Genomic DNA, 25,420 nt, shown 5'->3' on the forward strand with positions numbered 1-25,420 from the left:
CGAATTTTGAAACGGTTGCTGAAGAAAACATTTAATCGAGCTCACAGTCAGTCACCTACTTTTTCCATCTCAGTGTAAGTAGACCGCTCTAAAACATATATACGACTTACAGTACGTTTAAATCTTTAGAAATGTATTTTAATCTTTTGTTGTAAAGTGAGTTTAGTCAGATTAACACCCGATCACAACTGATGCGTTGTGTTGGTGGTCGTTGCACGTAAAACAGGTATAAAGGGATTTATGTTAAATTAGCAAGTACGTAGCCTACATGAGCAGTGAGCTGTGGGAAGATGTTAGCTTGGCGAATAACTAGTTCAGATAATAAAAGAGGGTTTCTGCTCGTAAAAAGCTGTCGACCACCATTGTAATATATGTGTCAACAACGTGTTTATGCAGAACACATCAGGATATACTGCAAACATGGGTGCAACCCTCTACAAACCCTAACCCTACAGTTATATAGGCTTGATTTACTTTTAACAAGATAAATAGATAGGAAGTGTTAAAATTTAAATTAATGACAGCTATTCATCCAAGCTCTTTATTGTCATTGTACAAGTACAATGAAAGTATTGTCTTCCACTGGCTGTTGCATACATTTAGAAAAGAGAGTAGAGATTACACAGAAAATATAGAATCTAAGAAATATCTAAATATACAGGAATGCTGAAAAATACAAATTTACAATAAATAATAATAAGCATGAAAGTGTTTGAAATTACTGGATCAGATGAGCAAAATATTGTAGGCTTATTGAATGAGGAAGTGCATAACATCTATGGTGGAGTATGATGCTGATGCAATATACTATGTATTGAAATACAATGTCTGTTTCATTGTTTTCAGACTAAAGTTTGCTGCCATCTTTCAACATATATACTATAATTGTGTTGCATGGATGTGTGATTTGTGATTATACTGTGCGTTGTGTAGTGTACAGAGATGGATGAAGAAGAGAGCACAGAGCGACAGATGCAGATCGCTATGTTGTGTCAACGACTTGCAAAGATGAAGCAATTATTCAATGATGGTAGTACATTCTCACGTAATTATGTCATGGAACATTACAAATTAAAACATTTCTAGCCCTGAAGATAAAAAGCCATGGACATTTTTACAGTACAATTTTGTTATGCTCAAATCTTATTAGAATTAGAAGTGAAATTTCAGTGGTCGTTTTTACAGATGACACAGATTACATCAACCAGGCCATCAGTTCAAACTCTCCCGACACCTGCCAGACATTTCTGACCAATCTGGAGAAGAAAGGCAACCCACAGTCTGACCCCAGCCTTCTCACCAAGCTCATCGACAGCTACACACGGGTCTTTTCCAGCATGCCATTGGGAAAATACAGTCAGAATGAGAGCTATGCCAAGATGCTGGTCAGATTTGCAGAGTTAAAAGCGTACGTTTTGCCTCCCGTTTCATTGGTCATGGTGTTTAACGAGTCAACAGATCTGTTTTGAACTGTCAAACTGTTTTGTCTCTTTTTGTCTTAACAGCATCCAGGATGTAAATGATGCACAGGCTAGTTTTGATATAGCAAGGTTCCACTGCAAGGATTTTGCCTTTGTCCACATAGCATATGCTCAATTTGAACTCCTGCAAGGTAAGGAGAAGACTCTGGAGACTGTAGTTTACACTGAATCAGAGTGTGGTTTGCATGGAAAATTGGTAATATGAATGCTATTTTTCAGACGGGGGTGGTGAGGGTGAAGTAAAATAAATCGCACATGCGTTTTTGCTGATTTGCTGATGCACAAAAACATACACGTGTACCTAGAGTGGAGAACATTAGCAAGGCTGGCAACCAGCCACATCCTAAAAAACACAGTTAGCAAACCTTCTGATTTAGTCACCTTCTCCTGGACATGCATATCTGCTGATTCACGGCATGAAGGCCTTCTCATACCAGACACAAATATCCGGCATGATTTCTCACCACGATCAACATTTCGAATCGAAACAATAGCTTCCAAATGAGCCATTCTCATCTGAAGCGAACATTCACGCCGAATTGCGCGGTGACAAAGTGAAGGTTTTTTTACAGTGAGTGTGTATAATTGTTTTTCTTCTGCCTGGCGAAGAGAAACCAATAATATATAAGCTTTAGATCATGTGTCAGAAGCCGTTGCAGTTACCAGAATCAGAGCAACTAGTGGCGCTAAAGCACAGATAGCTGTTTTTGACCAACAACATTAAACATCAAATGCCTTAAAAACTTTTTCAACAATTCTCATACGAGTTCTCTTAACCTGTAGATGATATTGCTATATCACTGCCTTGCAACCCCTTTAAAAATGATCTGATCTTATGTGGATTGTCTTCATAATTTATCCCATATTGCTGCATTGTTTGGCCTTTGCATTTAATCTTACATGAGTTTTCTTATAATATATATCGCAACATCTTTCCCTTTTGTATCACTTTTTTAATAAACAGCTTTACAGATCATAAGTGTTTTTCTTCGCCAAATATTAATATTAATACTAATGCCGTGACTTAAAGTGCACTCTGTGTGCCTTTGAATACCAAAAACGGATCATTATTGCTCTGCTATTTTAAATAGTCATTAGACGTATTAAAGTTTCTAAAAATGGGTCAGACTGAAGATGGGTTTGGGTGAGATCTGTGTTTTATTGCTTGCACTCTTGGAGTGTATATATTTCATCATGTTTAATTTGTAACATGCAGGGTTTTTAGCAAATATAACACAAGTAGATGTACATGGCAATAAGAAACAGTCATTATAAGTGTGCATTACACAGTGATTTTAAACAAATGCACTTAACTCAAGTATATACAGCATGCGTGAAAGTGAGCCATAACGCAGATATGCATGTCCAGGAGAAGGTGACTAAATCTGTTGCTTGCCATCTGTGTTCTTTTAGGTGACGGCTGGTTGCCAGCTCGTGAGAAATGCATTTTATTTTTTCAATCTGCTCGCTAGAGAATAGTTTTCTTTTCTTGTTTGTTTTGCAAACTTCAAATGGTTGGGCGGAGGGCAGACCAGCTCAAAGGTGCGTTGAGCCACCTACTGTACCAGGGTAAAATTGCTTGTCGATTAGCACCACCTATTGTAAAGTCGTGAATGTGCTAACGGCAAACAATTGTTTCGCTTTCTATGGGAAAGTGCCATGCATCTGTGATTCGGCTCTCATAATCGTGTCGCGTTTGGTGTGAAAAGGCTGTGAGATGCACAGAGGTGCCAGTGTTCCCTCTGGATGCATAATGGCACATAATTAATTAAAAAACAATATAGCAATGCGCTTTTGTGATGGCTCCAGTTGCATGAAATGCAACAGGGTTCAACAGAATCATAAGTCTGCGGGTCAACGCTGCGGGGGACGCTAGGAGCAATCATACTCCAATTCGGACCACAGAAAACGTGCCCAATATAAAAACCACCTAAATGAACATATGTGACCAAAGTCCCTAAAGGCCCTGTTTCCATCTGATATTAAGGTGTGTGTCGGGTGATCCGATCACATGTGGTCAGGTGAGACTTTGTTTACACCGGGTCACTTATGGGGCTTTTCCACTGAACGGTACGACTCTGCTCGCTTTTTGGGGGTTTTCCACTGTGGATAGTACCCGGTACTATCTTTAGTACCACCTTGGTCGAGATTCCAAGCGAGCCGAGTCGATACTAAATGGGACGTCTGATCACTGATTGGTCAGAGAGAATCGTCACTTTTCATACCACTGTCTCCTTAAGATGATTCACTTATGTTTTCCTCTTTTGTAAGTCGCTTTGGACAAAAGCGTCTGCTAAATGAATAAATGTAAATGTCACTACCAGCATCACTGGATTTTCGACACGGGACATCGACCCGTAGTTTTGAAGTTAGCTACAGTGATAGCAGTACCATTTGTTCATGCAACTTTCGATTGTAAAAAGAACTGGCTGTGTGCAAAACCACGCCGTGGTCAATAAACAAAGTGCTGACGTTCCTCTCATTAGTGACAAATGAAAAAGTATTTCAGGAAGTGTATAAGCTGTTCCACGATGGAGGATGGTACGTTTTGTTGCGTTAACTCGATACTCAAGCTTTATTTAGTTGACCAGCTGAAAGTTTAACAGTTAACTGTTACACTTGTGTAAAATCACCATGCAACAACTGCTTTATGCAGCACAATGAGCTAGTAGCTAACAGTTAGCGGTCGTGCTATTGTTTATTGTTTTGTGTCACGTTTAAGATGGTGTCACGGCAGTAGATGTGGCGCAACTATGACGATCAGACTATAATCCCACCCAAGTTGAGGCGGCACTAAACAGCAGTGGAAATGCAAGGTCAGAAAAGTAAAGCGAGTAGAGTCGAGTCGAACTGTAACGTGCAGTGGAAAAGTGCCATTAAATGTGCCTCCTGTGACCACTTGTGTTTGGATTTGGTAGGGAGGGTCTCTGTTTCATGATATCATATATCAGTCACTATGTCAGTGTGATACTGCAGGATATTAAAGTGCAACAAAGTCAGAAAAGACAAAGAAAGCACCAAAAAAAAATGGCGCACTGTTTCTCCCAGATGCGGTTGAAATTTAATCTAAGCACAAATGCAACATGTCAAGCAGAATTATCCATTATTTTAATGGATTACCTGTATTAAATGAGCTTCAGGTGGTCGTTCTCCTCATCTGTGTTGATATCAGAAACACTAAACAAGATCTTTGAAACTCTCGTGATAGTGTGTATCTGCTTTTTAACGTTTACCGATCTGAGGGTTATTTCCTTTTAAAGCTACTTATAAACGGCAAAGTTTAAACTCTTGTTTAAGCGCAGTGGTTGATTGACAGGTGAGGGTGGCGCTTTACTACTGCTGGGATGCATACAGAACGGATTCACTTTTACACCTCAAATGCGATGTGGTCACATGCGTATGTGGTTTCTGTGATCCGATCACAAAACGTTTTAGACCTGTATTTATAGGGCTGACCACATGTGATCAGATCACCCAAAACGCATCTTAATACCATGTGGTATTCTTTCAGAAATGTTTACATATTAAGAATCTACGGTCATTATGCTCTTTTTGTTCTCCCCAGGCAACATTAAAAAATGCACTTTGATACTTCAGAAGGCATTCGAAATGAATGCTAAACCCAGAGCCTTTCTGGAAGCTGCTGTGCGGAATCTAAATTTCGGAAAATGCCAGCTCATCTCATGTGAAGATAAAGAGAACATATCGGGTAAGTTTACAAAAGCACCAAAAAAGGTTGCCATTATTTTGTTTTCCATAACCATTTCCACACCCTCTCAGACCCTTTGAATAAAAAGGTCAGATTTTTTGACCCCTGTCATGAAATGTGTTTTAGTGTCTTCACATGAAAATGCACAAGAGTCTCTGAAAAGCAGCTCCAGAAGATCAGATGGAACATTTGACCTGCAGGCCACAGGCATGTGTACCCAGGGGTATGCATAATAATTACCTTTATATCGTCCATGTATCATACTTATGTTGGCATTTCCCATGAATTAATTATGACATTAACTTTCTGAATTCCAGGAATGATCAAAAGTTCAGTCCACAAGATGAAAATTTGCCTGTATGGAGATCAGGGTCACAACAGAGAAGAATCAACATGGTAAGGGAGAAGAGGTTGACCCATCAGCATAAATGATTAGCAATGAAGAAGCATGTGTTGATTTATGTTCCTTTATACAGGCAGACAGAGTGCCCATGGTGCCTCTCTCCATCCCTGAAAACGAGAGCAGCGACTCTGAAAGTGTTCAGAAACCTGAAGTTCCCACCTACAGCAGTAGTTTCTCCAGGTAACAATTGTAAATTTTAGCTTGGGTGTTAAGTAGGGGTGAGCAGTATGACCAAGATCTTATATTACGGTAACGGTACAGGGTTCAACAATAAGTATTGGTTTCTGATGGTCTGGTCAGGCCAGTAGTTTAGATTTGTACTTGCCCTGCCAATATTTTTACTTGGCCCAGTAAAATTATTTGTCATTTTATATAATAATAATAAAAATACATTTATATATTTGTCAATGTATTTTTATATCTGTCTGAAAATAAATGTATAGATTTATATGTGTAAAATTAAATAAAGTGTCTCACAAAAGTGAGTACACCCCTCACATTTTTGTAAATATCTTTTCATGTGACAACACTGAAGAAATTACACTTTGCTTCAATGTAAAGTAGTGAGTGTACAGCTTGTATAACACTGTAAATTTGCTGTCCCCTCAAAATAACTCAACACCCAGCCATTAATGTCTAAACCGCTGGCAACTAAAGAGAGTACACCCCTAAGTGAAAATGTCCAAATTGGGCCCAATTAGCCATTTTCCCTCCCCGGTGTCATGTGACTCGTTATTGTTACAAGGTCTCAGGTGTGAATGGGGAGCAGGAGTGTTAAATTTGGTGTCTTCGCTCTCACACTCCTTCATACTGGTCACTGGAAGTTCAACATGGCACCTCATGGCTACAGTTACATTGTTCTACAGTTCATTGAGGGAACCATGAATGCCAACATGTACTGTAATGAACTGAAGCAGAGCAAGAACTCTCTGAGGATCTGAAAAAAAAGAATTGTTGCTCTACATAAAGATGGCCTAGGCTATAAGAAGATTGCCAAGACCCTGACACTGAGCTGCAGCATGGTGGCCAAGACCATACAGCGGTTTAACAGGACCGTTTCCACTCAGAACAGGCCTCGCCATGGTCGACCAAAGAAGTTGAGTGCACGTGCTCAGCATCATATCCAGAGGTTGTCTTTGGAAAATAGACGTATGAGTGCTGCCAGCATTGCTGCAGAGGTTGAAGGGGTGGGGGGTAAGCCTGTCAGTGATCAGACCATACGCCGCACACTGCATCAAATTGGTCTGCATGGCTGTCGCCCCAGAAGGAAGCCTCTTCTAAAGATGATGCACAAGAAAGCCCGCAAACAGTTTGCTGAAGACAAGCAGACTAAGGACATGGATTACTGGAACTATGTCCTGTGGTCTCATGAGACCAAGATAAACTTATTTGGTTCAGATGGCGTCAAGCGTGTGTGGCGGCAACCAGGTGAGGAGTACAAAGGCAAGTGTGTCTTGCCTACAGTCAAGCATGGTGGTGGGAGTGTCATGTCTGGGTCTGCATGAGTGCTGTCGGCACTGGGGAGCTACAGTTCATTGAGGGAACCATGAATGCCAACATGTACTGTAATGAACTGAAGCAGAGCATGATCTCCTCCCTTCTGAGACTGGGCCGCAGTGATGTATTACAGCATGATAACGACCCCAAACACACCTCCAAGACCTTCAGTGTTGTAACATGAAAATATATAATAAAATATTTACAAAAATGTGAGGGGTGTACTCACTTTTGTGAGATACTGTAAATAAAATATTATATGATATAAAATAAGAACATATATATATATATATGTATATATTATTGCTGTCAGTTGATTAACCCTTGTGCATCCTTGTGGACATTTTTGGCTTTTTCAGTTTTGTTTTTTTGATAACTTTGTCTGTGTTAATGCTAACTGCATAAAAGTTTCCACAGGTGTGAATTTTTATTGGAATTTTTATATTTCACCCTATTTTCTTTAAAAAAATATTTTTTGCACTAGTTACACAAAATACTCCCTCTTAGCGTCGTTTTGGACAAAAATGGCACATTGAAACCCATTAAAACTGCGATTTTTAATCCCAGTGCCATTTAACTATAAAATTATGCAATCTTGTTTAACATGCTTTCATTAACATGTTGGCAAGGCTTCAGAATTTACATTTTAAATATTTTTTACCAGATCGTGCCATTTTTTTCAGGTTTGGCATATCATCGCTTTTGTTGTTGTTTTCTGCTGTTTTTGGCTTATGCATATTATAGAGCCAATTAGATACATTATGAATATATAATTGTGTGAGTGTGTTGGTATGGATTTCAGAGTGTGGTTTGTATGTGTCTGAGGCTCTAATAATAAAAATTAAAAAAATTCTGTTTAGCACTTATTAAATTGAAAATAAATATAATTATTATATTTTTTATAAAAAACAACAGTGGCATTATGCAAACAAACCGGCGTTTAAAGTGTTAAAATTCTGAAAATAAATGAATGTTTGGTCATTATGATTAGAGCTGATGCTGGTTAAAAAAATTATGTCAGTGAAAGTGGAAAAAAATATAAATCTATAATATTTTTATGACAGTTTTTGGACTTGGCCATTTTTGTCCATAATGAACCTATGTGTAACTTTTTTTAATTGATGCACAAGGGTTAAATGTTTTAATTGTGATTAATCACAGATTTATAAAGTGCTTACATTTGATTCTAAATATACTTTTCCTGTCAAAATGCAGGAGGAAAGAAAACAAAACAATATGTAACAATGTAATGCTTTATTAACATTTTCCAAACAAAGCCTTCCAGAGTATAAACAGAAATGCACTAAAATATCACAAATTTAAGTAACATTAAACATTTCGTTAAGTGTAAGTGGGAGTTTGACTAAACTGCATAGTACTTGCAATGGGAATTACATCTCTTAATTTCTCATCCTCCACAATATTAATAATCTGCCAGACTCTGGCTATCCTTTTTCCTACAACAATTGTGTAGCAGAGTTCATAAATCGCATCAGGGCGTTAGCGCCTCTTTGAACTCCACATGAAAAGCGCTTGCAAACAAAAATGTCTCATTCTGCGTTTTGTTGATAGTTAAGATTTAACATGCTAGGCTTGATTTGTACAACAACTATCGTATATATATATATATATAAATTCATATAATTTTGTTTTATATAAAATTACATAAAATAAAAATAAAACATTTTTATTTTTGGAATAGTATTTGTATATCTGTCTGAAAATAAATATATAGATTTATATATAGTGTATGCGTATATATATATATATATATATATATATATATATATATATAAATAAAAATACAGTAATATAATAAATAGATAAGTGTGAATATGTATGTGTGTGTGTTTATTGTTTTGCTGCCCCCCCTACACACGCACACTTGTTTTTATTAATATAAATAATAATTATTATTAATTTTAAGAAATTTGTTTTCTATATCTGTCTGATAAATATAGAATTATATTTTTGCAAAAAACAAATTTATTATTATATATTTATTTTGGATTCATATCTTTGAGGCAGGTATCAGCTCCGTTCACTGGCCCAAAACGTTCTCACACTGGCCCGAGTCATTGTTATTATTGAGTCCTGCTGATGAAGAAATAGTTATTTTTGCTTGAAATTCAATGAAAGATTGATTTGTATGAATAGAAAACCATGTGGTAATGAATATTCTTTGTTAATCCTTAACGTTTGCAGACAAACACAAGGTTCCAGTGTCCGTGCCGCATTCCCGTTGTGTTCCTCCAAGAAGGCGACTTCAGATAGGGACTCCTACAGTTTATTAAACCTTAAGGTATAAGGGTCAGCTGACCATTCTCTGAAAACATCAAATGACCAGTTCTAAAACTTTTGAGTAATGGTAAACCAGTAGCACTGATTTAAAAATAAACAGCCCATATGTGCATTAAGTACCTAATAGTGTCTGTCTTCTTTTTGCTGTTTTTTACAGCCGCCTGTGATTAGTCCAGATCATCGTCGTGAAGACATTGAAGAGCAGGACACCATCACAGAACTCCTACACAAACAAGAAAGAAAAGAAAGTGCTAGAATGGATGGTAATTTTCTATAATCTATTAAACTAGCATAGTTCATCCACAAATACAAATTCTGTCAGCATTTCTTCACCCTCATTTCATTTTAACCACCTTAACGTTGGAACACAGAAGATGTTTAGCAAAATGTTCATTCTTTCATAGACACCACTGTCTTCAACCAGATGATCAGCTCAAACTCTCCTGAAAGTTGTCAGATTTTCCTGAGTAACCTTGAGAAGAGAGGAGACCCGCGTTCAGACCCAGCCTTTCTCTCCAGACTTCTGGACTGCTACTCAAAAGTGTTCGGCAGATTTCCCCTGGCAAAGCATAGCAAAACCGAATGCTATGCACGAATGCTTGTGAGATATGCAGAGTTGAAAGGGTAAGTTAGTGACCGATTATTATGTATTATCATTTTGTCATCTCATTGTATTAGTAATTTATGCTTTGCCATCTCTGCAGAATTGAAGATCCAGAAGACGCCCAAGATAATTTCAGTATTGCCAGATCACACTGTAAAGCTTTTGCTTTTGTGCATATCGCACATGCTCAGTTTGAGCTCTCACAAGGTAAAACATGACATTTTCACTTCAGTATATTTTCGTAGTACAATGAATTCTTAGCTCACAAGATCAAGGAAAATTTGATTCCACATGATATCAGCCCTGAATATAAGAAAGTGAAAGGTGCATTGAGTCTCCATAATAATGTGCTTTTAAAATCTCTCAGGCAATTTCAGGAAGAGTAATTTAATTCTTCAGAAAGCTCTGAGCTCAAACGCAAGGCCAGTTGAACTGCTGCAGACTGCAATGAAACATTTAAACTCTGGTCAAACTCAACTGCTCCCCGCTGAGGATGAACAGAACACTGCAGGTTTATCTGATTTCATTATTAAACAGAAACTTTTTTTTCTTTTTATGGTCACATTTTAGTTTGTTTTTTTTTTCTCCTGAGGTGCACGTGGTATTTAAGGTTACTTGCGCATATTTTTTTGTTTTTGACTTCACATGGGACACTGATTTATTGATATCGCCAAAGTCACTTTACTGTTTTTACTAGTATACATTCTTAATCTGTTGCATTATTCAAGACTATATTCGGCTTTATTCTTGTAGTTTTTTAAGTGATTCTTGTAAAAGGCCTTCTGTGAGATTATTCTCAAAACATGACTTTATTCCTCAAAATATTAATACTTTAATCCCATAATACTGAGACTTCATTCATTTTTTATTCCCTTAATTTTGTCATTTGTCTCAAAATATGAATACTTTAATCTCATAAATCTGCAACTTTATTCTCAACTTTGACTTTTATTCTCATAAAAAGCCTATTATGAGATTCTCAATAGTTACAGCTTTATTCTCATAACTTTGAATTTATTATTAAAATATTACAACTTTAACCATATAATATTAAGATTTAAAGGGGTCATGACATGCTCCTTTTTATTTTATTATTTTAAATAATTGTATTATCTTCTCTGAGGTCCAATGATAATGTTATGATTTTTTTTTTTTTCACCAAAACAGTCATACAGTAATATATGATCATTTTCAACCCTCTACGATCATGTTGGAGAAAGAATCGTCATTGGCTAGTAAATTTTAGTTTTTACTCGCCAGACTTTTGATGACATGTAAGCATAATGTAACTAAAAAATATATTAAGCAAACTGAGAGTGGGGGCCTCTTCATATGTATATAGTATATACTTCATATAGTATATTGCAATTTTTATTTTATTTTTTTGCTTTATGATTTTAATAATATTTTAGGTTTTTAAAAATGCACAAATTTCACATTCAATCAATTTAGATGATGTCATGAAATCGCATTTTTAATAACGATACAAGCTGTTGTCACTGTTTGAATTTTCATACACATTTTTAACAAAACAATTCACAAGTTTGGAACCTTATAATGAAAGTTAGGGGTCACGATTTTGAAATTTGGCTGACAATTAATTGTCAAACCAATAATTGTGATTATGATAATGAATTGCCTGTTTTAGGGCTATGATGATTAATTGTCGGTTTTAGGTGTTTCATGAATATGATGATTAATTACGATACAAACTCACTATGTGTGCTTCATGCACACAACAAAGTCATTTATACAAATTTAGCTTGGGTCATATAATAAAATAATGGTATGATTTCCTTTTAAGGCATCAAAAATGTATGAATGACAGTCAAATATAAAATAATATTATAATTATCAAAATATGTCTAAAATAAAATGTATCTCTCTTATTTGTCTGATTAACTTTTGATCTACTGGACTTGATCGATGTTTTCTTTTGCTTCTTTTGTAACCCAGCCAACCTGTATAGCTATTGTATTATGCAATAGTAAAATCTTATATTCTTCAATTTCACACATTATTTTAAGGCTTTCTGGTTAACTCACAAGCCCTTATTTCTCGTGAAGGAAGACTTTGAGATTTTGTTTCTTGCACTTGTTCATCTCCACAGAAATAAAGCAGGACATCTCTGTCTCACTGCGTGTTATTAACACTATGTGAATAAACCCACAATGACCACGGTTATTGCCATCGCATGGCCTTTAAGTGAAACTGGAGCGCTTTGCGTTCACAATATTAATATGTTTATACCTTGTTTATATTTTCGCGGTAGCTTGGCACAAGCCTCTGTAGACGGCGTGCACATCAGAGCGCTTGAGAAGTGGTTCATCTTCACACACTCTCAAGAGAGCTGCTCTTGTGACATCCACAGTGCAGTTCCCTGAGATGATGAGTTCAACTGAACGAGACACAAGTGCTCTTTCTTGCATGCGCATGAGGAAGCATGCAGGGAAAGACGATGCTGAATCCAGCTTCTTAATCAACTGCTTTTTATTCAGTAAAAGTGCCTCAGTGCTTCAACACTACACAACTCTATCACTGGCAAGTGAAATGTTAATATTTACTTGCCAGTGGCTAATAGACGTTTTTTGGTCACATAGTGCGAAATTAACTTGCATATGCGAGTGATTTACTCGCAATGTAGAGGGCTGATTTTCCACCCTGTATCTGGCCCTCTGTCTAAAACACTCTGTTTTGGCCTAAGCACCTCCTTAAAACTTTAACATTATGATTGGCTAACATCATGCAGCCCCTCAAATTCAGCAAACTCAATTGGAAGAACATTATTAAACAAATTTGCAGGGTATACACACAACGCACATCCAACACATTGCATCTGAATATATTAAAATGTTCATCTCATGCACAACTGTTCACACATGTCATGACATTTGAAATATTAATGAATGAAGCAGTTTACTAAGTTTAAGTGTTTTAACTGCACCATCCTTCAATAACAGTTCCTTTGCAAAGCTTGAATAGTATAATGAAGGTTTACAAACAATCGACACTGATATGAGCCGAAAAAAAGGAGCACATCTGTAATAATAAAGCTGTTAAGGAGGAAGCTGGGACCGACTTGACAAACACACATTTAATGACACTTTTCAGTGTACTAAGAAACAAAAACACGCACTGCTTTTCAGCCAGCTGCGTCAAATCATAAAAACAATCAGACATGCGGACAAGTTTCGTACATTTTCTCTGTCTGCCGTTGTCTATTCTCCTTAAATACTCCCACCTCCCCTCGCTGGAACACGAGGCAGCCAGACGCTGCTCTGCTCCGCCCTGTTCACCACAACATCAAAGAACAGTGAAATTATGCACACACATACTGAAGGCGCACTGAGGCACACATCGCCGGAAACACACCGAAACTGTCAAAGACATCCTATGTTTACATACACCAACAATTAAAAATGGCACAGATGGGCAAATGATGTGTTTGTGCTCAAAGAAACACAGGCAGCAGATGAATGAAAGGTTATTACTTCTCTCATTCAGAGTTGTAACTTGACACCGCATCTTTTAAAAGCGGCAAGATACATGGCAGCGGTCAAAGAGTCTGTGTAGTGCATGTTCATACAAAATAATAAGAAATAGCCCAGATCGGTTCCCTTTGGTGTTATTTTAGGAATAGTTAGCCACAGAAGGCCTGCTCTCTTGACTTGTATTGCTAATACTAAATGTAATTCTCGTAAAAAGCCTATTATGAGATTATTCCCAAAACATTACGACCTTATTCTCGCAATTTTGACTTTTCAAAACATACTACTTTTATCTCACAATACTATGAAATCATTCTCGTAAAAGGCCTCCAGTATTTTGAGATTGTTTTATTTGATTAAAACACTACTTTATTCTCGTACTTTTGACTTCTCAAAATATTACTATTATCTAACAATATTATGACTTTATTCTTGTAAAAAGCCTTTTATGAGATTATTCCTAAACATTTTGACTTTATTCTTGTAATTTTGTCTTTATTCTCACAATATTTCTACATAATACTGCAATTTCATTCTGATAAAAAGCCTTTTATGAGAATATGCACAAAACATTTGGACTTTGTTTTTTTAATTGTTTTATTTTAATATCGCACTTAAAAGCTGTCATAGTATGCATAGAATGCACATTTTCTATAAGAATGGAAAACTCTGATATATTAGGTATATTTAGCTCTGCATTTTAGGGTTAAAGTGACATGCTTGTTTACAGATTGATGCTTAAACTTGTTTTTAATTTTTCCCTGCAGAAAATGTGGAAGCACAAAATAACCGAAAGGAAGAATATCCTGCAAAGGCTCCTAAGGGGCAGCTAAAGCCTCCTGTTAAGGAGACATCTTCAGAATGGAAGATTCCTGCTGTCATAAACAGACATGCATCTCCAGAGGTTTGATCACATCTCAGACTTTGGTGTTTAATGTATTTAGAGCAGAATGATAACATACTGCATTCTAACATAACAGGACAGATTTGTCTCTCAGGTGGGATTGGTTCATTATAAATCTTGTGGTTGTGTTTAGGATCGTAAGCCTCCTGCAGACCTCATTCCTGCATCATCCTCACTTCATGCTTTGAGAACTCCCTCTGCCCCAGCACCTCCTCGATTACACCCGACTCTCAGCTGTCAGACTCCCAACTACAAAGATCCAAACGCAAACAGGTAAAGATACTACAGCGCATATGCATTACACATGACACGATTCATTATACGTGTGTCTTTATTTCTTGGGCCTGTGATACACCACATATTTATTCCGGTGCCCATAATAACAGGTTACTGCATAGCGTAATGTTAAGCACGTGTTTCTCTCTTTTCTTGAACAGTTTTGTGACTCCTGTGGTAAAACAGCGGCCAGTGATTGTGTCTGTTCCATCAACGGCTCAGAAAATGGGTCACGCTCCGCTACCATGCACCCCTCAAAGCCAGGTGTCCTATATTCAGCACCAATCACAGGTAAAGTGCGTTACTCTCGCAGTGTATTGTGCCACTAAAACATATTGAATTGTGAAAAGTGGGCGTTACATACTAGAATCGTGACATTAGCCGGAAAATGGAAAGTCCTTCCGAACTGAAGCACGATATTAAATTATATACGATATTAGTAAATAAGGTTCAATTTAATTTAATGTAAATAAAAAAATGTTTTTGTTGTTTTTAAGTCACTTTTCCACACACATGTGTATGTTGTGATGTTATTAACCAGAATTTGTAAGAATGTTTTGATATTCGTTTTTGCCTTAAAATAGAAATTTTAAATATTAATGTTTTGATTCTGAGCCAAGCTGTGACCTTTTACTCTCAGACACCTGCCTCAGCTTTCTCAAACGAGACCATCACAATCAAGGGCAAACAGTTCTTTGTTTTCAAGATGATCGGCAGAGGCGGATCCAGTAAGGTACATTAGAAATTAGGAATTCTTGTTACGGTTCGACCGTTTCGGAATTTCCGATCATTGGGTAAAGAAAGTACTCTTGTTTATTTTCAGGTCTATCAGGTTTATGACAATAAGAAGCACGTGTATGCTTTGAAATATGTGAATCTAGAGGAGGCTGATGCACAGGCGGTGGAAAGCTACAAGAATGAGATCGAGCACTTGAATCACCTTCAACAATACAGCGACCAGATCATTAAACTGTATGACTAGTAAGTGTGTCCACAAAATACCCGCATCATGATGTGCTCGGAAAATATATCAAATGTAATATTCTTCATATATCTGTCGTTATTTATTCACCATATTATTTCAAACCTGTATGCTGTTATTTTTACACAAAGGAGAATTTTTGAAGAATCTACATGCAGCTTTTTTCCTCCATACAATTACAGCAGATAGTGACCACATCTGTAAGAAACAAAGCAAAACAAAACAAAAAATTGTCATATTATTCCATTATGTTCCAGGTCTTCTGAAGCCATGCGATAGCTTTGTGAGAAACAGACCAAATTATAGGTTAATATTCACTGAAAAACGTTTCTACAATGAAGCTCTGAAAACTCATTCACATCCACGTTTGGATTTGTATATGCCATGGATCGACATGCTACGCTTGTTTTGATGTCATTGATTGCAAACGCCATTGGTTCTCGCCACTGAACAAAGGGGCGGCAGTTTGAAGATGTTGTATAGAGAATTAGATTTGAGAGCTGCAGCAGAGGGGAAGATTTTTCAGTAAATAATTACGCTTCAATCTGTACCTCACACAAAGCTGTCGTGTGGCTTCAGAAGACTTGAAATATAGTGCACAAGTCCTATGGACTACTGTTATGGAGTTTTTGTCCTTTTTTGGAGCTTGAGCGATGTCACTATGACCTGCTGTTGAATGGAAAAGAGCTGCATGACGATTCTTAAAACGTTTTCTTTTTTGTGTTTAATGGAGAAATAAAGGCATGCCGGTTTGGAACAACATGAGTGTGAGTAAATAATAGGGCTGCATATAAAAATTATTAGAACGATAATTTTGTTTAGCTCTTAACCGACAATTCAGCTTGTGCCTAACCGGTTGTATTGAACATGTGTTTACTAAAAATAGAGGACAAAAGCATCTTTTAAAAATACCTCTAAATGCCCTTCACTGAATTACAGAAAAACTTATTACATTTTAATTTAGTAAAACAAATTCACTGCAAAAAAATCCTATTGTTATCAGCATGAGATTTATTGCCTAGTATAAGGAATTTGACTTTGTGACAGAAGCTTCCAGTGCACAAGCAATAAAACAAGAAAACAGAGATGATAAAAAAATATAATGAAAATAAAAACCAAATAGAAAATACAAGTGTGTGTGTGTGTATGTGTGTGTATATATATATATATATATATATATACACAATGTCTCATTCTGCGTTTTGTTGATAGTTAAGATTTTACATGCTAGGCTTGATTTGTACAACAACTATCGTGTATATATATATATATATATATACACACACACACTCACCTAAAGGATTATTAGGAACACCTGTTCAATTTCTTATTAATGCAATTATCTAATCAACCAATCACATGGCAGTTGCTTCAATGCATTTAGGGGTGTGGTCCTGGTCAAGACAATCTCCTGAACTCCAAACTGAATGTCAGAATGGGAAAGAAAGGTGATTTAAGCAATTTTGAGCGTGGCATGGTTGTTGGTGCCAGATGGGCCGGTCTGAGTATTTCACAATCTGCTCAGTTACTGGGATTTGCATGCACAACCATTTCTAGGGTTTACAAAGAATGGTGTGAAAAGGAAAAACATCCAGTATGCGGCAGTCCTGTGGGCTGAAAATGCCTTGTTGATGCTAGAGGTCAGAGGAGAATGGGCCGACTGATTCAAGCTGATAGAAGAGCAACTTTGCCTGAAATAACCACTCGTTACAACCGAGGTATGCAGCAAAGCATTTGTGAAGCCACAACACGCACAACCTTGAGGCGGATGGGCTACAACAGCAGAAGACCCCACCGGGTACCACTCATCTCCACTACAAATAGGAAAAAGAGGCTACAATTTGCAAGAGCTCATCAAAATTGGACAGTTGAAGACTGGAAAAATGTTGCCTGGTCTGATGAGTCTCGATTTCTGTTGAGACATTCAGATGGTAGAGTCAGAATTTGGCGTAAACAGAATGAGAACATGGATCCATCATGCCTTGTTACCACTGTGCAGGCTGGTGGTGGTGGTGGTGTAATGGTGTGGGGGATGTTTTCTTGGCACACTTTAAGCCCCTTAGTGCCAATTGGGCATCGTTTAAATGCCACGGCCTACTTGAGCATTGTTTCTGACCACGTCCATCCCTTTATGGCCACCATGTACCCATCCTCTGCTGGCTACTTCCAGCAAGATAATGCACCATGTCACAAAGCTCGAATCATTTCAAATTGGTTTCTTGAACATGACAATGAGTTCTCTGTACTAAAATGGCCCCCACAGTCACCAAATCTCAACCCAATAGAGCATCTTTGGGATGTGGTGGAACGTGAGCTTCGTGCCCTGGATGTGCATCCCACAAATCTCCATCAACTGCAAGATGCTATCTTATCAATATGGGCCAACATTTCTAAAGAATGTTTTCAGCACCTTGTTGAATCAATGCCACGTAGAATTAAGGCACTTCTGAAGGCGAAAGGGGGTCAAACACAGTATTAGTATGGTGTTCCTAATAATCCTTTAGGTGAGTGTATATATATATATACACACATACACACACACACACACACATTTAGACTAGTTTCAGAGATTAAATCTTGAATATAAGTGTATTTTGTATTTAAGTGTATTCTTCACTTGTTTATACTTCTGCCAGTGCAGTAAAGACAAAATATCCATGTACGGTGTTCAAGATTATATTCAACATTCTCTGAAAACATGTATAGCTATATAGCTCCTCAAGTAAATATACCTTGTTTCAAATCAGTTTTAGAAATGTGCAGTGTCCGGAAAAAGTATGTGAACCCTTTGGAATTACCTGCATTTATATATAAATTTGTTATCTATATTTTTTTTTATTCATTATTAAGTTACAATAATGAACAAACACAGTCCGTTTTAACTAATAACATGCAAATTATTTTTTTGTTCTTGTACATACTGAATACATCATTCAAACACTCACAGTGTGGGTTGGAAAAAGTATGTAAACCCCTTGGATAATGATGTCAACAAATCTAATTAGGGTCAGGAGTTGGCCAACATGGCATCTAATTAATGAAACGAGATTGAAGGTGTGGGTTAGATCTACTTTGACTTATAAAAAGCACTCAAACATTTTGAGTTTTCTATTCACAAGAAGCATCAGCTGACATGGACCATGCCTTGCAAAAAAGAGATCTAAAAAAAAAAAACCTACATTCAAGAATTGTTGCTTTGCATAAAGCTAGAAAGGGTTAAAAAGTCATCTTGAAGTCCTTAGATATTCATCTGTCCACAGTTAGACAAAATTGTCTATAAATTGATATGGTTTAGTACTGTGGCTACTCTCCCTTGAAGTGGCCGTCCAGACAAGTTGACTCAGTGGGCACACCACAGAATGCTCAATGAGGTAAAAAAGAACCCTAGAGTGACCGCTAAAGACATGAAGGAATCATTGGAACTGATTAACGTCTCGGTTCATGAGTCTACTATATGGAAAACATTAAACAGGCATGGTGTCTATGGCAGCACACTCCGAAGAAAGCCGCTGCTTTCCAATAAAAACATTGCAGCATGCCTGAAGTTTGCCAAAGGCCAACTTGACACTTCACAAAGCTACTGTGAAAATGTTTTGTGGACTGATGAAACTGAGGTTGAATTGTTAAGGTAGAACATGCAGCACTACATATGGCATAAAAAGAACACAGCATACCAAAATAAAAACATCATCACAATGGTGAAGTACGGTGGAGGGAGCATCATGATTTGGGGCTGCTTTGCTCCTTCGGGACCTGGACTGCTTGCCATCATCGGGGGGATATCCTACAGGATAGTGTCAAGATGGCTTTGTGCCAGCTGGAGCTCAGTAGAAGTTGGTGATGCAGCAGGATAATGACCATAAACATTGAAGTAAATCCACTACAGAATGGCTTAAAAAAAAAAGATAATTCACCATTTGGAGTGACCCAGTCAGAGCCCAGACCTTAACCCAATAGAGTGCTGTGGAATGACATCAAGAGAGCCGTTCACTCCAGACATCCTAAGAATATGGCTGAGCTGAAGCAGTTCTGTAAGGAAGAATGGTCCAAAATTCCTTTTGAATGTTGTTCAGGTCTAATCCACAGCTACCGGAAACACTTGGTTGAGGTTATTGCTGGCAAAAGAAGGTTCAACCAGTTATTAATTCCAAGGGTTCACTTACTTTGACCACAGTACTGTGAATGTTTAATGTATTGTGTTCAATGAAGACATGAAAGTTTATAATTGTGTTTGTCTGTACATGTGACTGATAAAGATGAGATCACATTTAATGACCAATTAATGCAGAAAATCAACTAATTCCAAAGGGTTCACATACAATTTCTTTCCACTGTATATTGGAAAACAAGCCAAAAAAGACTATTTAAAAACTTTTTTTTTTTTTGCAGTGTATAATGGGATAAGATACCCTCTCTCACCTTTTTGTTCACTTGGTTTCGATCCATCTTTAACTCACAAAAAAAAACCCTCTCGCTTCTTAATACAGCTGCATATCATCGATTTCTTCACGATAAAATACACATTATATTCCGATTCAATACGTTGTGAGCAATCACATTATCATCAAGTTTTGCTCTAGCAGAATGCCAGCTCAGCTTTATTTCACCACAACACTTACTCTGCATTTACTTGTTTTGTATATTGCATAATTCCGTCATATTTTGTCATCTACGTCACCTTAAGCGGTGTGGAAAGTTTGGAATGCGTCTGGACTGTGAGCTGTGTCTTCCTGTCTGCCCACCTCATTCAGCTGCAGCGTTCCTCTGCAACACTCTCGCATGTCATCGTGTGATGTTTCATATGATGTCATGTTACATTTAAATGCGATAAAACACATTTTTGTCGACAATTTCTTTATTGTCGATCATGTTGACTACAATCGTTTTAGCCACCGTAAATAATGGCAGAATTTTCATTTTTGGGTGAACTATGCCTTTAATCCTACTGGGAAAAGTGTGGTTTAACATAAGAAGGGAGATTGTCATGAAAACATGGCTGATGAGCTAAATCCTGTTTAACATTACAGTGAGATTAACAACAGCTACATTTACATGCTGATGGAGTGTGGTCACCTGGATCTCAACACCTGGCTGCGCAACCGTAAATCAGTCAACCCTCTGGACAGAAAGTGTTACTGGAGGAACATGCTGGAGGCTGTACACACCATCCACAAACATGGTGACAGTCCATTATCAGCTCTCTAATTTATTGCTCATACCATGCTATGTTTGTGTGCTTTTTTTGGAGGGCTGTGCTATTATATGTCTAAACAATTTGACGGTTTTCTCCTAGTGGATGATAAAACAGACAAATCCCATAGACTTATATTGAAGTTTATCGGATCTTGAGAAGTGGGTGTTAAACACCAGAATGGAGCCTAGTGGTTGGAGGGAGGGGTTGTAAAAGAGGGATTCATGACATCACCTGAAAAGAAAAGCGGTTTCAGCTGGAGCAAGTTATTACATTTACATGAAAGATTACAAAAACAAACATTTCTACATGGCAGCACACTGCAGCAGAATACTGTTGTCAGTCCTGTTTTAGCTAATAAGTCTCTGCATGCCTATTAGAAAGTAAATGGTTCCAGTTTTGATTTCGTGTTGACTTTAATTGTCAAATCTGTTTTCTTTTGAAGGTATCATCCACAGTGATTTGAAGCCAGCAAATTTTGTGATTGTGGATGCTTCACTGAAACTAATAGACTTTGGAATCGCCAACCGCATTCAGCCTGATATGACCAGCATTATGAAGGACTCGCAGGTTGGAACCAAACTGTTATGCAAATATAGATCTTTATTTCTGGACTGTATTGTGCTTTTATTTACTCTTTCTTATGTTGTGTGTCAGGTGGGGACACTAAACTACATGCCACCAGAAGCCATTAAAGACACATCTTCTAATGGAAAGCCAGGGTCAAAGGTAAGATCAGTTTGTTTTAGTGCTTCAAAATCATATTTATTTGAGTTTTTTTCGGATGTCAATATATTTCCATACATGTACAGTTTATGGGGGTTATTGACATGACTCTTTGTTCATCTCTGTGCAGATAAGTGCTAAAGGAGACGTATGGTCTCTTGGCTGTATCCTGTATTGTATGACTTACGGAAAGACTCCGTTCCAGACCATTACCAATCAGATAGCCAAAATTCATGCCATCATAGACCAGTCCCACGATATCGACTTTCCTGATATTCCAGAAAAGGACCTGCTTGATGTGCTCAAGGTGTGCAGAATTGTTTAGTTGTATGACATTTATAGGTAGGTAAAGAGTGCATTGCGCAGTGCTCTAACTATTCATTGTCTGTTTCAGAAATGTCTTGTTCGGAATCCTAGAGAAAGGATTTCCATCGCAGAACTTCTTGAGCATCAATACTTGCAGTTGCAACCACAGCCAGCACCTGACCAAGGTATGTACTACTGATCACAACTGCTTCAGAATCACACTAAAGTTACCAAACATTTAATAAAGGCAAACACAAACTTAAAGGTGCACTTAGTAATTGTTCTTGTTTGCTAGCTGGTATGACACAGGTTTTGGCTGTCAGCATAGAAGCCATATCACATAAAATGGAATTACTTTTTTATCAAAAATGCATTAGTGTGATTCATTACTTTTCAGATTCTAGTAATCAGATGAAAGTTACTGACTTTCAGATGAGTGCGAGCTGCTCCATGGAAATAAAGCAAACGAAACTTTGAGCACCTCCTAACCGTGCGTTCAGACCAGAGGAGGCGAGAGCGTACAAATTTGCTCTGGCTGCCCTGCCAAAAATGCTATCGAAGATTCGTGGACTCTCTGATGTAGTTGAAATAGGCAGCAACATTTGTTCGAAATGCTTGGTTTTGTGAACTATATTTAAATGGGCCGCAATCGTATATTACAGGAAAACCCACCACGCCAATAATCAGTTTCTCCTCCATTTTGTCTTCGGAACTATTGTTTGGTGGGAACCAAAGTATACACTGTTGTGTCCTCTAGACTTTGCTAGAGCGGAGCACTTCTATATTCCAATAGGTTGCCGCCGAACCATGTCAAAGCTCATTACCATAATGTTGCCCGCACTTTCCTCTGATGCCCACAATGCCCAAGACGCGCCGCCACGGACGCGCTGCTTCTTGCCGCTGAGAGATGCTGGCTGCCATAGAAAATGAATGACTTCCGGTCGATTTGACACTCTCAACGCCTCTGTTCTGAACGCACCATAAGATGGTCTGAGGTCATTTGCAGCATTCTCATAGATGACACTATTCTTGCAAACAGTTTTCAGTTCAGGACTTTTCATATGTTCCAGTGGTGGCTCAGCGGTTAAGGCGCTGGGTTACTGACCAAAAGGTTGGGGGTTCAAGCCCCAGCACTGTTGGGCCCTTGACCAAGGCCCTTGACCCTATCTGCTCCAGGGGCGCTGTTTCATGGCTGACCCTGCACTCTGACCCCAGCTTAGATATGCGAAAACAACTGCGTTTCATTGGTAATAAAGTTGAATCTTAATCTTAAGAGATTCTTCAAGCACGTGTCTTTGTGTATAGCAGCATTTCTTGTCATGTGTCATTCTGAGGCATCTTACGTCTTAAGGTGCGTACACACTGCCAGCGACATCGCGCGCGACAGCGACTCAATACCATTCATTTTCAATGCGAGCACAGCGACTTCCGGCGACACGAGCTGTCGCGACCGTTGGCGCTAGATGTGGGCGTGTCCAGCGATGCGACAAAGTTGAGAAAAGTTCAACTTTGGAGCGACTAACGGAAGCGACAGCCAATAGGAGAGACGACGGAATAGCTCACGTGATCCTTCTCTCTCGGAAAGATGGATGAAAGGCTAATTCTTGCTGTTAGAAATTTCCCAGTGCTCTATGATATGTCTCTTCCCACGTACAAGGACATTTTTAAGAAAAATACTGCTTGGAAAGGTGTATCTGAGATCGCGGGATTTTATGGACCCAGACAGACCGGCATTTGCATTTTCGCCGGAGATAAATAGCCGCTATGGCAAACAGCACGCCTTGTTTCTCATTCATCTTTGATATAAAGCATTTTATGTACTGATTCCATTTCTATTTAGTCTTTTCCCTCCAAAATGTTTGTTTTTAGTGGCAAGAAAAGCGATTCGCTGTCAACAGCAATGGAATGGCATCCGTGAATGTCATTTATAAACGTTACTAGGCAACCAGTAGTGGGAACACCCACTAGCTACTTCACCGCCAGCCACTGGCGACTTGCAGCGACAAAGTCGCTGGCAGTGTGTACGCACCTTTACAGTTAGCCGGCCACAGTGGCTGGTAGATGAGTAAAACATAGATTTTTTTGCAGATAACCGATAGTTCCAATGAGCAACTATTGGTAGCGATTAATCGGTAAAACCGATATATCAGTCTACCTCTACCCTGGGCTTCTATTTAATATATTTGGCGACTTCCAGCTCCATGGTTTTGTAATTTCCTGATATTGTCAATCATTGTCTATGAAAACATCGTCGGTGTCACAATCGGGATATTTGTCAGATATTGTCTACATCCGATTACAGCGTCCTATCCCCCAGCCCCAGTTAATATTTATGTTCATATTAACGGGTGTACACCCATTGAGTCATTGTAAGGGAGAAATGTGAGATTCTGAGAATATGACTTGCGTGCGACAATGAACATGGAGGAAATGTAGACATTATTTTGAATTCATTAAGCAAAAGTAAAATTATTTTAGAAAGTATCTTAAAATAATCAGTAATGTGATTACTTTTTACGATTAGTAATCCAAAATCGGATTAAAATTGTATTGATGTAATTAGTCTTGGATTACTTTTTTAGCAACCTCTTCCAACACTTATCTTTAAACAGTTTTCCTGAACAGTCTGTGGTCTGCTAAACATATAGTCCCGCCCCCACACTTATGCCATTGGTTGACCCAATATTTCTGACATAATGAAAAAACTGAGCAATGTTTTTGTAGCACCAAAGAGTCACATTGTTAAATTTTTCAGAGAATTCAACCTTTAGACTTACTGTTTGACTGTTTTAATTGACATATTTAGATTAGGAGGTTAGCATAGGAGAAAGTATTTTAACATTAAAATGCTATAAAAGAGTATTATGGATTACTTGACCTGCATGCATTATGCAAATCTCAGCTCTTTTAAAGTGATCAGTATATTATTTTCCTGTGCTTTACAGCAGAACCATGTAACAGTGATTTGAAGAGAATTCTCAACGAGCTTGCGGCACTTCAGTCCCCCAACAGTATCGCGAGAGCTGCTAGTGTAAGTGTTCCTCAAATATTTATGTTTTTTTAAACATCATAATGCATCTTTTTGAGTATTGTATTGCTGGATATTTAAATATTTGTTATTATAGCCGAAATGGTATTAACATGATCAACTTATTGTGACTTTAACAATGGTTTTGTACTACCGCTGCAGAACCTGGCCAAGATGTGCAACAGTGGGAAGAAATTGGATGTTTCTGAATGTGTGAAAACATCCACTCAGACGCTGTGGAAATAATGAAGATGCCATGCGAGTCGTCCATCATGACATGTGGAGATAATGGAGACTGGATCATAAAGCAGGACTCCACTTTTCCTAGTAAAACCACTATTACTCATCTAAAGGTCCAGGAGCCACTGAGCCAAACCTTCATCTTTTTCATCACTAAATGCCATCTTGCTTTCCACCTTGTTCTGAATGTGTTAAGGAAATGCCATACTTTTTGTTTCTTCCTTAACTTCTGATTTTATGTGAATACATGATATGCTCTAAAAAAGTGTACATGACAAATAAAC

General features: G+C 37.9%; 1 protein-coding gene across 1 annotated transcript; it reads left to right on the top strand.

The window, feature by feature from the left end:
- On the top strand, positions 1–25,420 carry ttk (ttk protein kinase). The gene is made up of 25 exons (XM_052144399.1): positions 1–74; positions 934–1,030; positions 1,186–1,408; positions 1,506–1,612; positions 5,047–5,190; positions 5,317–5,413; positions 5,508–5,586; positions 5,667–5,773; positions 9,296–9,392; positions 9,549–9,654; positions 9,796–10,015; positions 10,096–10,202; positions 10,363–10,506; positions 14,251–14,387; positions 14,521–14,660; positions 14,825–14,954; positions 15,304–15,396; positions 15,487–15,644; positions 20,673–20,824; positions 21,282–21,406; positions 21,494–21,565; positions 21,693–21,869; positions 21,957–22,053; positions 24,814–24,899; positions 25,059–25,420. The coding sequence occupies exons 2-25, from the start codon at positions 943–945 to the stop codon at positions 25,140–25,142; spliced, it is 2,970 nt and encodes a 989-aa protein (XP_052000359.1). The 5' UTR covers positions 1–74; positions 934–942; the 3' UTR covers positions 25,143–25,420.

The sequence above is a fragment of the Xyrauchen texanus genome, chromosome 15 (genome assembly GCF_025860055.1).
Source record: "Xyrauchen texanus isolate HMW12.3.18 chromosome 15, RBS_HiC_50CHRs, whole genome shotgun sequence".
In the NCBI taxonomy this organism is placed as follows: Eukaryota; Metazoa; Chordata; class Actinopteri; order Cypriniformes; family Catostomidae; genus Xyrauchen; species Xyrauchen texanus.